Here is a 13,598-nt window from a genome sequence, read left to right as displayed (position 1 = left end):
ACAAGTTCCAATTAGAACATAAATGCACTTGATTAATTTGTATTAAATAACCATATATAGTGATTTTCTTTGTATCCCTATACATGGCCAATGAGTTTTACTGTAATGGAAAAAAAGTTACTTTATAAGCTACTCTGTGCTTGAAATATGAGATATCTTTTAAAGAATTCCATCAAATGCAAAATATCACAATTCATATATGCTGTTTTTGTTTGTTTTGCCAGGGTTTACAACTGATAGTTAACCTTTGGCACCCTAACTGATAGCCCATTTTTGGCACCTCAAAACTTTTAGCAATTATGTTATTGTCCAGTTTATGTCTCAATGGTAAGAACTATGGAAATGTGATGTTGTAAAAGGGTCATCAATTGCAACAATCTAAGCACATTTCTTTACCTTTATTTTTTTTATCAGAATGTGAGCAGATATAGCAAAAGGTTTTGGAATATGGGATAACATCATGATACTATAGCTGCACAATGGTGCACAGAATAATTTCAGCCTGCTGTATCTTTTTCAATCTATGCTATATTGTGTAAGGTAACAATGTGTATATATTATATGTATAAATATATATTTACACATATATACATGTACATGTACATACAACTTTAAATGGAATTACCTACTATATACAAAAAAGTGGCATAATATAATATAGTTTAATATATTTAGGTTTCAATTTGAAACAGGCCATAAACTCCCAAAATAAAGGGATATATTTGTCTAATTATTTTGCAGGTATAAAGCTTATTTAGTTAAAGTGTGCATATTTAAGTAATGTACATTTAAAGAAATAAAATATTTAAAAGTTCTGTATAGCATACCAAGTTATTACCCCAGCATATGACAAGGCTACAGTTTTCTCTATTTCTATTTGACTAATAATGTGTTGTAAAATATTAATGCTCTGCGTGTTTCGAATATTATTTATGGATATGGCACCACCAACTTTATTGATCAGTTAAAAAATATACACAAGGGAAAATATTTTTTTTCTCTGTATTTTTCAAAATTTGTAACCCAGTTTTATATATGAAAATGGCACTTGTTTCTACAGTAAAAGTGAACAACTTGTTGAGTTCCAAGTATCAATTTATTTTTTTTGTTTTCTTGTGGTTATGCTTTGAGCTGTTTTGTAAATAAAACTGTTTTTGAATTAGGAAACTAATTTGTTCTTTCGGATTCCTTTTCTCCATAAAGTTCGGCTAGTTTTTTAAACTCCGGTCCCCAGTCATCAAGAAAAGTATAGTCCTGGTCAGATGGTGTTCCTAAAGAATCTAGAGAGCTTATAGATCCTTCTTCTGATCTTTGACCCTCATAGGCATATGTCTGTAAAGAGTCATAGGGGGGAACACTTGGGTCACGATCTGCCTCAGCCAACTTTTGATTGAGAAATTCCTGAACATTGATTGTTTCAGCAGACGATTGATCTTGATGTCTCGGTGTGCACATTACTTCTGGTCTAACATCTCTTCTATATTTTAAATCCTCCGCCGCAGATGGATTTCGAAGAGCAGAAATATCAAAAGCTTCAGTGTCTTCTTCCCCTCCACCTTCATCATCATATGTTACTACATTTTCACGCACATCCTCTTCAGAAATTATAAGTGGCTCTTTTTTCCCTCTCCTAAGAGTTATAAAAAGAACAACAATAGCTAGAAAAAAAGAAAGGAAATAATGTTAATGACTTATTATAACAAGATAAAAGATGACAAATGTATACTTTTAATGGTAGATAGAAGTTTCTGACATTGTACATGTATAAACAATATGTAGTTTGTGGGAAAAATAGAGTAGATCAGTGGACTCTACCTTAACCACTTCAATGGAAAGTCCAACATTTTTAATATGCATCTATCGAAGAATTATAGGAATCATAATGGTATCACCTTTAAAAAGCTTGTATGTTTTATAACCAAACTTGATACATTTTCTTATTTATATTTTTTATTAATGCTCTTTTATTTTATTATGTTTACAAATAAAACTGTCAATTTTGATTTAAATCTATATTTTTCAACAAAACAAATCATGGATCCTTTTAAAGTCTTGGGTGTGAAACTCTCTGGTCCCTCTGTGATTATTATTTATTATTATATAAACCATAAAAGTGCTCTTACTTATCTGATAATTTAATGGAACACAACAGGGTGCTGAATTTCCAAAATGCTTGAGACATTGCTTTCCTAAATGACTGGTCAAAAATCTTTAATTTTATTAAAAAATAAAACATCTGCAACTTATCGGAGACTGAAGTTTATACTGATCATACAGGCTTAAGAATCAACATTCCAATGACACAGTGAGTCCTGTATTTAGTTTTGGTTCCTAATACCTTGGACACCTCCAGTGATAAGGAAACATTTGCTTGTAGGGGCATGAGATTAATCTTAGTTAAATTTGGCTTTGAACTATATTTGAATCAATTAGTTTCCTAGATATTATGGGCTGGTGTATAGGTTTTTGTAAATTTGTGTAGAAGATATTCCAGTGTTGCTGTCTTATCTAACCTTCAAACTGAAACTTTAGAGTAAGCCATACAATTTGTCAGTGGGGAAAATAAATTGAGGCAGTTCACAGGTAAATTGGGGCTAGGAAGAGTCTGCAGGGGCTGCATAAGTATCAGAATGGAACTTTTGAGAGATCTACAATAGTGCATCATTTTTTTGTAAGCAAAAATATGTATTCTATCTTCATTGCATTTTTTATTACATAGTTACACAGATATATAATTAGTATGATTGAAAAACAAAACATGTCCATCAAGTCCATCCAAGGAATGAGAATGGATAAAAGGAAGGAGTATAGGTACATCCATAATGTGAGACCCAGTCTGCCCAGCAAAGCAAGTTTTTCCCTCTAGATCTTTAGTGTAAATTGACTGGATCAACAATTAGAATAAGAAATGTATAAATATACATACAGGGGTGTTTGCCCGTGGCACAGCAGGCAGCAGGGAGCTGTGGGATGTGGCGGTCCGATGCATCACCCTAGAGGCTGCATTTTGCCAATTCCTCACTCTGGAATTTGGCTGCTCTGATATAGTTCTGTACTGCTAGTGGTTCTGGTGATGTATTTATTTATGTGTCTCTGTACTGATGGGTGCTCTGGTGATGTATTTTGTTACTGATGATGATGTATTTCTGTGCTTTTATTAGTTCTGATCCCATACACATGTAAAAATCTTCAAGCTGTAAGATTACATTATAGTAAGAACAAAGGAATTAACTACATCAGTCACAATCTCTTTTTTTATTTACAAAGTTGAATAATTCCTTTGGTAATTAGGCTCTCTCTTTACCCTCTCCTGATTATTTTTGCAGTGCTTAACCTTCTTTGAAATTACATATACAAGGTTTCAACCGCATCTAAACATCCAAATCCATCCTATTGTCTCTGTCAAACTCACATACACATTTACTCTTAACAGAGACATAATCTTCTCTTTTTCTTTTTTCCCTGTCCTTCCAAAAGAACAAAAAACTATGTTTATTTACAGCCCAATAGTGCATTGTCCAACCATGTCTCAGCAACATCAACTACATCAATGTGCTTCTCTAGTACCAGGTCCTTAAGTGCTCTAATATTGCTTCTTATACTCCTGGCTTTTGTGAACATATCCTTTTGGTTTTCATCCATTTTCTCACATGTACCTTTCCTAAATGCTAATTTCAAAGCTTTATGGCTATATTTGTCATAACTGTACATCTACAAATAATGTACAGCACTATGGAACCAATAATCCTCTAAAAATAAATAGTAATGATATAATATATGGATCTTCCCATCTTTAGACTTATTCATCATCCACAAACCATTTCTTCACCCTCCAATAAAATACATCACTCCTTTTTAGCTGTTTGTTTTCTGCTTTGTTCTCCACTTTTGTCCACTTGCCAACACTGCTAGAATTGTTGCAGCTCAGTAGACCACACTTAATTTAGTTGCACTCTATCTGCAGACTCAAGATTGTGCACCAAAGAAAAGTCAGTCTAGTGTTCTGGTTACTCAAATCATTCTGCTAGGTTCTAAGACTTATCTTATGTATTGAACTCTGTAATTTCCATGGTGCCTTCTGTATTGGACATAGTGCAGGTTTTAATCAAGAGAACGATTTCCTTTCAGAATTAATACAATTATTCTTAAGGTTCCTCAACCAACACTACAACATTCTGTTATCAGTTTCCACGTGGACCATGACAGCTTGATCATCACCAGCCATCTGAAGTAGTTCATTAACCTATTTTACCACATATGAATTTCTGGCAACAGGGAGACAAACCATTCTGTTGAGGTAGTCTTAATGACACAATTTGTGTCCGTCCTTCTGATTATGAAATCACCTATCACCATCAACCTTTACCCTACCAATATTATAATTTCTTGGATACTAGCTGGGCTGCTCTCTTGACTGTTAGTAAAAGCAGTATCCACTAGGATTACAATTTCTGAAACTGATACCCATTGGATTATTACCAAATTTTTCAATTTTGCTTTGAAGTACAAAAACAGGTGCAACATTCATTTTATAAGGTCTCTTTCCTCTCCCACTTACTAAATTAAGCAAACTACTTGCCTTCTCATCCTAACCCATTTTTCTCTACCCACCATGTCTATTTCACTAATTCCTTGCACAAATACCATGCTCCTCTAAAATTGTCAGTCATCTTCAGTGTAACATTTTTCTCTATCAAATGTCTAAAATAAGTTTCCATGTAAGCAACTTGCTCACCGCTACCAAAGAGGTATTCACCCTGCAATTCTTAATCTAGTCTGAAATACATGTGGCAGACTGATGACTGCCGAAATCTCCAATTGTGTTCAGGAATATTAAGTCAAGCAAAAACAGTAAAGAACAATAAACCTTTCTCCACATTTTTCATGTTGAATTGAACACATGATGCAATAGTGGCTGCAGAAATGAACAGAAAAACTATATACTATATATATATATATATATATATATATACACAGTACAGACAAGACGTTTGGACACACCTTCTCATGCAATGAGTTTTCTTTATTTTCATATGACTCTGAAAATTGTAGATTCACATTGAAGGCATCAAAACTATGAATTAAATCATGTGGAATGAAATACTTAAAAAAGTGTGAAACAACTGAAAATATGTCTTATATTGTAGATTCTTCAAAGTAGCCACCTTTTGCTTTCATTACCACTTTGCACACTCTTGGCGTTCTCTTGATGAGCTTCAAGAGGTAGTCACCGGAAATGGTTTTCCAACAGTCTTGAAGGAATTCACAGAGATGCTTAGCACTTGTTGGCCCTTTTGCCTTCACTCTGGGGTCCAGCTCACCTCAACCATCTCAATTGGGTTCAGGTCTGGTGACTGTGGAGACCAGGTCATCTGGCGTAGCACCCCATCACTCTCCTTCTTAGTCAAATAGCCCTTACACAGCCTTGAGGTGTGTTTGGGGTCATTGTCCTGTTGAAAAATAAATGATGGTCCAACTAAACGCAAACCGGATGGAATAGCATGCCGCTGCAAGATGCTGTGGTAGGCATGCTGGTTCTGTACGCCTTCAATTTTGAATAAATACCCAACAGTGTCACCAGAAAAGCACCTCCACACCATCACACCTCCTCCTCCCTGCTTCACGGTGGGAACCAGGCATGTAGAGTCCATCCGTTCACGTTTTCTACGTGGCACAAAGACACGGTGGTTGGATCCAAAGATCTCAAATTTGGACTCATCAGACCAAAGTACAGATTTCCACTGGTCTAATGTCCATTCCTTGTGTTCTTTAGCCCAAACAAGTTTATTCTGCTTGTTGCCTGTCCTTAGCAGTGGTTTCCTAGCAGCTATTTTACCATGAAGGCCAACTGCACAAAGTCTCCTTTTAACAGTTGTTCTAAAGATGAGAAGGTGTGTCCAAACTTTTGGTCTGTAATGTGTGTGTGTAAATATATATATATATATATATATATATATATATATATATATATATATATATATATATATATATATTCTCACCTCTTTCCTATGCTAATATTAGTGGTCAAAATACTGGCACATAATAAGTTAGCTTTTATTAGATACAAGAGAGGTGTTCTTAGCAGCTCATAAAGAAAGAAGTACATGCCCTTAATGAGAAGTATTTAATAGCATTCAGTTGGACTTAAATGAGCTTAAATCATTAGGTGCCAAATACTTGATTGCTAATTTCTCACCACCAAAGAAGAAAATAAAAAGTTGTATTCTGCTTTGCAGCCACTATGACATTGTATATCCAACTAAACATGAAACATGTAGTCAAAGTTCCTCTTATAAATGTTGATCTCCTTTTAACTCCCAATTTTTAATCTTTGTTCCAACACACTTAGATCATGAACCCAGACTGACCAAGTTCAACCCCTTTCAATATTTTAAAGCAAATAATCTTTAACTAAGATAGCTTGTAGGAAAAATTTTATCTGATGATGAATTATTTTGTACTCTTCGAAATGTTGATATAAATGTGAATCTTAAGAATACAATACAATAAAAATGAAAAATAGTGAAAATTGTACACACTACAATAATTTTAGGAAATAATTTGTTACTCATCTATTGATACCTTGCTGCAAGATTAAAATTTGTGGAAGCTTTCTTTCAAAAATTGGACTTAATTTTGTCACTTTGAAATCATTTTAAAAGAATAAAAGCAGCAAGTCTAATTTAGCCTAATTATCTAATACATTAAATATCATTAAAATTAGTTTGAAATTTGTATTGTATAAATATAGTATGTGAGATTAGACTACATAAGGAAATAAGTTTTAGAAAACACCAGTTGGTGTATTTTATATGTTTTATTCTATATTAGTAAAGCTCTAATAAATATTTTATATCATAGCAAAATTAAATTATTGAAGTTTTAAGTTTTTCTTTTCTGGTAAGACATGAATGTGACAAGATGGCACCTTCTGTCAAGTGGAAGCAAATCACAGAAATCAGACAGTACATGGCTAAGCCTTGTCTATGTTCATCATAACGTAAATATTTCAGTACATGACGTTCTCAGTGAGTATAACTGGAGGTTCTTCACTTTGTATTTTAGAAATAATGATAGACACAATTTTATGCCAAAACTTACATAACTGTTCAACCTTATTATACATATAAAGTATGCTGAAGACATTTCTCTAAATCTAAAAATTCATGTTTAATAAAGCATATTCTTTGTAGACATTTATGGCATATCTACTGTATTAGAAGTACTGTGTGTGAGTAGCAAGTGGTAGCCATATTTGTGATCAGACTGAGTAGAAAGGAACTTACAAATTTCTCTCCAAGTTGAGGAATTTTGAAGATATATAAATAGCTGGGCAACCTCAAAGAGCTTCAGTTCTCAAAAATAGGATGAAGAGATTTCCCGAAAGTCAGATATGTAATCCTTATCTAAATAGTTGACAATCCTTTTAATTGGTTTCTTCTGCAATCCTTTATTTCTACCACCAGCTATTCTGGAAATGATTTGAGAAAGCAAGCATGCTTTTTGGTGACTTCTCTAGCAGATACAGTAGCTGTCTAAGTATTTTCAGAACTAATAATGCTCATGGAAAACTCATATTTCTTAAAAAATCACAATGGTGGAGGAGAATATAATATGAGTAAATGTAGAAATTGTTTTAGGTTTTCATTTATTATGCTTGCATATGCATTACTAACATGTTCCATAGTGCTTTTAAACCACCTCCATTATTCACTTTCCATACTAGGTCTCACAATCTAAATCCCCAATGATAGACTATGTAAGGAAACTGGAGTATCTGGAGGAAAGATCTTCAATGCAGATATTATCTTTAGTTATAGTTAAACTCAGTATCTGAGCTCTGCAAGGCAACAGTGCTGACCTCTGAGCCATGACACAATGAGTTTATATTGTCCCTATTATAGAATTCCTAACCAAGTCAAAGCCACAAAGGTTTTAGGTTTAAGCAATTTGTTCTGTTGAAGGCTGTAAAGTATTTATTCACATTTTTCATATTTTTAATGAAGGCACAATCAGTACACTTTTTCAATAGGGAAGTCATTAATGTACTCCTTCTTTTCCTTGTTGATAGAAATTTAGGATTATAAAGTTTGTTCAGTTAGTAATAGGTTTGGATCGTTTGGGAATTAGTTCATGTATAGCTACTTGAACTAATGGTTATCTTTTTATATCCATTTTTTTTCTAGGTTAGAGTCTTCCTGTGCACTAAAGTCATCTCTACTGCTTTATGAGTTGTATGCAAATCTGGGAAGAAAATGTCTATATTGGATAGGGATATTTAGGAAAACTTGACTCCATGACGAAGCATTTCTACGCAAAACGCTCGTCAGGTGCAGTGGAAACCTGTTCATCTACTCTCTTAACCCTACATTTTTATTGTTATTAAAGTTTTATTACATGCTTAGATTAGACTTGATTGTTCTGAACACTAAATGAACATTTTTAAAAAAGTAGAGTAAAAATCGGCACGTGTGATAAAACCAGTGAAAGCTTTCCTGACATAAAAGATCAGATATAGGTAGAAATGAATAATAAAGATGTTGGTTGGAAGAGAGAGAGAAAAAATAATTCATCTTTTCATGTGTCTTTTTAAAGCCTTTAGAAAAAAACAATTAAGTTTGGAGCTTCACAAAAATAATTAATTCGTCTGACAGATTTAATGGAGAGAGTGGTATTTGCATCTCCTGGCAAAAAAAAAAAATTGCATAAAAGCGCATTCGTTATGATGCGATTTTAATGCAATTTTTAGCCAGGAGATGCAGATTTGGATAGAAATGTGGTGTATAAATTTTAGTATCAAATCTGCATCTCCTAAAAAAAACCCCATCAAAATTGCATTGCGGCAGCTGTCTTGGCCAGAAATCTTAAAAGAGCCTTTAAAAGAGCCTTTAATTTTCTTGGACTTGCCAGCTGTTGGGACATCTGAATGCTGTGAACTCTGGTTTAAAGTTCACAGCTTCCAGATGTCCCAGCAGGTGGTAACTCAAGGAATTTTAACCCCTTCACGACCATGGACGGAAAGATCCGTCCTTGTGCCCTGGGCCTTAACGACCAAGGACGGATCTTTCCGTCATGGCGGAATCGCGGCACCGGAGCCTCCGGTGACTGCAATATGTTAACAAAAACCGCAGATTCGGGGAGGAGGGGACCTGTTCCTGACCGTAGGATGGGTGGTGCCTCCTCCCCGGACCTACGGAGGCTGTGATTGGCTGACGAACGCCGCTCAACCAATCACAGCCACTGTAATGTTCCAGCCATTTAAAATGACTGAAACATTGAAATCCAGCCCTGGCCAGTGCAGCTGTAGCACTGGCCATTGGCTGGAGCTGGGTGAACTCACTGGATCACCCTCCCCCAACTCCAATGCTCTGATTGGAGAGATCGGCCTTGTGACCGATTTCTCCAATCACAGTGGACCTGTTGCCGGTGACCGACCCCGTCATCGTCCCTGCAGCACGCCAGCACAGTGAGTGTACACAGTGCAATGGCAGGGCGACAAGCTCCGGTCCCATGCTGTTATGAGACCGGAGCATGGGACCCGGAAGTTGCCGCGCTGCCATTGCACTGTACGAAAAGCGTCCCGATCCGCCGCCGCCGCCACTGCTGCCCTCCGCGATCTGCCACCTGTCTCCCCGATCTCCTGCCCGCACCCTCACCCCCACACCTCCCGATCCGCTGCCGCCCTCCATCTGCCACAGTGCCACCGCTCCCCCCAATCTGCTGCCCGGCCCCTCACCTCCGTGCAGCAGATCGGAGGGAGCGGTGGCACTATGACAGATGGAGGAGGACTGGGATCGTGCACCCTGTCCTCCTCCATCTGTCATAGTGCCACCGCTCCCTCCGATCTGCTGCCCGGCCCCTCCCCCTCGTGATCGGTGCTCACCCCCTCCCCTCCGTGATGTGCTGCTCGCCCCCTCCCCTCCCCTCCGTGATGTGCTGCTCGCCCCCTCCCCTCCGTGATGTGCTGCTCGCCCCCTCCCCTCCCCTCTGTGATGTGCTGCTCGCCCCCTCCCCTCCGTGATGTGCTGCTCGCCCCCTCCCCTCCGTGATGTGTTGCTCGCCCCCTCCCCTCCATGATGTGCTGCACGCTCCCCCCACCTCTCACCCCCGTGGTCAGCTACCTGCCCCCTCCCCTGTCACCGCCGTGATGTGCGCTCCCTCCCATGTCACCGCCGTGATGTGTGCTCCCTCCCCTGTCACCGCCGTGATGGGCGCTCCCTCCCCTGTCACCGCCGTGATGTGCGCTCCCTCCCCTGTCACCGCCGTGATGTGCGCTCCCTCCCTTGTCACCATCGTGATGTGCGCTCCCTCCCCTGTCACCGCCGTGATGTGCGCTCCCTCCCATGTCACCGCCATGATGTGCGCTCCCTCCCCTGTCACCGCCGTGATGTGCGCTCCCTCCCCTGTCACCGCCGTGATGTGCGCTCCCTCCCCTGTCACCGCCGTGATGTGCGCTCCCTCCCCTGTCACCGCCGTGATGTGCGCTCCCTCCCCTGTCACCGCCGTGATGTGCGCTCCCTCCCCTGTCACCGCCGTGATGTGCGCTCCCTCCCCTGTCACCGCCGTGATGTGCGCTCCCTCCCCTGTCACCGCCGTGATGTGCGCTCCCTCCCCTGTCACCGCCGTGATGTGCGCTCCCTCCCCTGTCACCGCCGTGATGTGCGCTCCCTCCCCTGTCACCGCCGTGATGTGTGCTCCCTCCCCTGTCACCGGCGTGATGTGCGCTCCCTCCTCTGTCACCGCCGTGATGTGCGCTCCCTCCCCTGTCACCACCGTGATGTGCGCTCCCTCCCCTGTCACCGCCGTGATCTGCGCTCCCTCCCCTGCCACCGCCGTGATGTGCGCTCCCTCCCCTGTCACCGCCGTGATGTGCGCTCCCTCCCCTGTCACCACCGTGATCTGCGCTCCCTCCCCTGTCACCCCCGTGATCTGCTGTCCACTCTCCCTCCACCTCTCACCCCCGTGATCTGTGCTCTGCTCACCTGTCTCCCCCGTGATCTGCGCTCTCTCACCTCTCAGCCCCGTGATCTGTGCTCCCTCACCTGTCACCCCGTGATCTGTGCTCCCTCACCTGTCACCCCGTGATCTGTGCTCCCTCACCTGTCACCCCCGTGATCTGCTGTCCGCTCTCCCTCACCTCTCACCCCCGTGATCTGTGCTCTGCTCACCTGTCTCCTCCGTGATCTGTGCTCTGCTCACCTGTCTCCTCCGTGATCTGCGCTGCGCTCCCTCCCCCACCTCTCACCCTCCCCGATCTGCTGCCTCCTTCATCTCCTGTGATCCAGCTGCCTAGATCCATCCTGTAGGGTAACTATCCCCAATCTCACCTCCCACTCCCCTTCCCACCCATCCCCCCCACCCGCCCCCTCCCCCATCCTCTGCCGCTCCTACATCCACTGCGCCCTCTCCCATCCGCCCCCACCCTATCCCAGCCGCCGTCTCACAATCACAGATGCTCCCTTTATATGCCGCTGCCCCCCCATCTGCTGCCGCCCCATCTGCCGCCCCCCCCCATCTTCCGCTGTTTTTTTTTTTCTATGCCATGGGGGTCTAGTTTCCAAAATGGGGTCACATGTGGGGGAGCTCCACTGTTTCGGCACCTCAGGGGGTCTCCAAACAGCATGGAATACGCTAATTGTCCCAGACAATTTTGCGTTTGAAACGTCAAATGACACTCCTTGCCTTCTGAGCCCTGCTGTGCGCCCAAACATTTGAGTTCCACCACATATGAGGTATCTGCGTACTCAGGAGAAATTGCACAATACATTTTATGGTGCAATTTTTCCTGATACCCTTGTGAAAAAAAAGCTACCTGGTTGAAGTAACAATTTTGTGGTAAAAAAGTTTTTTTTTATTTTCACGGCTCAACTCTATTAACTTTTGTGAAGCCCCCAGAGGCTCAAAGTGCTCAATAAACATCTAGATAAATTCCATGAGGGGTCTAGTTTCCAAAATGGGGTCACATGTGGGGGAGCTCCACTGTTTCGGCACCTCAGGGGGTCTCCAAACGCAACATGGAATACGCTAATTATCCCAGACAATTTTGCGTTTGGAACGTCAAATGACGCTCCTTGCATTCCGAGCCCTGCTGTGCGCCCAAACATTTTATTTCTACCAAATATGAGGTGTCTGTGTACTCAGGAGAAATTGCACAATACATTTTATGGTGCAATTTTTCCTGATACCCTTGTGAAAAAAAAGCTACCTGGTTGAAATAACAATTTTGTGGTAAAAATTTTTTTTTTTATTTTCACAGCTCAACTCTATTAACTTTTGTGAAGCCCCCAGAGGCTCAAAGTGCTCAATAAACATCTAGATAAATTCCATGAGGGGTCTAGTTTCCAAAATGGGGTCACATGTGGGGGAGCTCCACTGTTTCGGCACCTCAGGGGCTCTCCAAACGCAACATGGTGAGGCTAACGATTCCAGCTAATTTTCTGTTCAAAAAAGTCAAATGGCGCTCCTTTCCTTCCGAGTCCTGCCGTGCGCCCAAACAGTGGTTTTTCGCCACATATGAGGTATCTGCGTGTTCAGTAGAAATTGCCCAACAAATTTTGGGGGTTCATTTAATCCTGCTACCCTTGTGCATATGCAATATTTGAGGCTAAATTGACATTTTTGTTGCAAAAAGTAAAATGTTCATTTTTTCCTTCCACATTGCTTTAGTTACTGTGAAGCACCTGAAGGGTTAATAACCTTCTTGAATGTGGTTTTGAGTAGCCTGAGGGGTGCCATTTTTGGAATGGTGTCACTTTTGGGTGTTCTGTGTCATGTAGACCTTTCAAAATTGCTTCAAATGTGATGTGGTCCCTAAAAAAAGTGGCCTTGTAAATTTTGTTGTAAAAATGAGAAATTGCTCATAAACTTTGAACCCCTATAACTTCCTTAAATTTTTTTTTTTTTCTCCCAAAATTGTTCTGATGTAAAATAGACATGTGAGAAATGTTATTTATTAATTATTTTGTGTCATATGTCTCGTTGGTTTTAGAGCATAAAAATTCAAAGTTTGAAAATTACAAAATTTTCAAAATTTTCGCGAAATTTCCGTTTTTTTCACAAAGAAATGCAAAAAATATCGGCCTAAATTTACCACTAACATGAAGCCCAATATGTCACGAAAAAACAATCTCAGAATCACCGGGATCCGCTGAAGCGTTCCAGAGTTATAACCTCATAAAGTGACACTGGTCAGAATTGCAAAAAATGGCCTGGTCTTTAGGGTCAAAATAGGCTTGGGGCTGAAGGGGTTAAAGGCTCTTTTAAAGACTCTCTTAAAGCCTCCCTTAAATTTAGCAGGTTTAACGCTGCCACAAGACCCAATGGTTGTGAGTTCTTACTGGAGCATACAGCCACCTGGTCTCATGCAGCTGTGAGGCTTAGAAACCTTAAGAGAGCCTTTAAGAGAGCTTTTATGAAAGCATTTAATTTTCTTGGAGTTCCCAGCTGTTGGGACACCTGGAGGCTGTGAACTCTGGTAACAGCTCAAAGCCTCCAGATGTCCCAGCTGCTGGGAACTCAAGGAACGTTAGAGGTTACTGGAGCTCACAGCCACCAGCCTGGAAACCTTAAAGGAGTCTTTTAGACACCTTCACACCTCC

General features: G+C 40.6%; 1 protein-coding gene across 1 annotated transcript in view; it reads right to left on the bottom strand.

Moving 5' to 3' along the window:
* Positions 1-409: 409 nt before the first annotated feature.
* The window catches only part of CDH18 (cadherin 18), a 1,183,629-nt gene continuing 1,170,440 nt past the window's right edge, over positions 410-13,598 (bottom strand). The window contains exon 12 of the mRNA XM_075314869.1: positions 410-1,658. Coding sequence (XP_075170984.1) covers positions 1,168-1,658 — 491 coding nt within the window. The 3' untranslated portion in view covers positions 410-1,167. The remainder of the gene's footprint in view (positions 1,659-13,598) is intronic.

This window comes from Anomaloglossus baeobatrachus, chromosome 6, assembly GCF_048569485.1.
Source record: "Anomaloglossus baeobatrachus isolate aAnoBae1 chromosome 6, aAnoBae1.hap1, whole genome shotgun sequence".
Taxonomy (NCBI): domain Eukaryota; kingdom Metazoa; phylum Chordata; class Amphibia; order Anura; family Aromobatidae; genus Anomaloglossus; species Anomaloglossus baeobatrachus.
The sequence above is the reverse complement of the archived record's forward strand: the minus strand, read 5'-3'. Positions and strand labels throughout refer to the sequence as shown.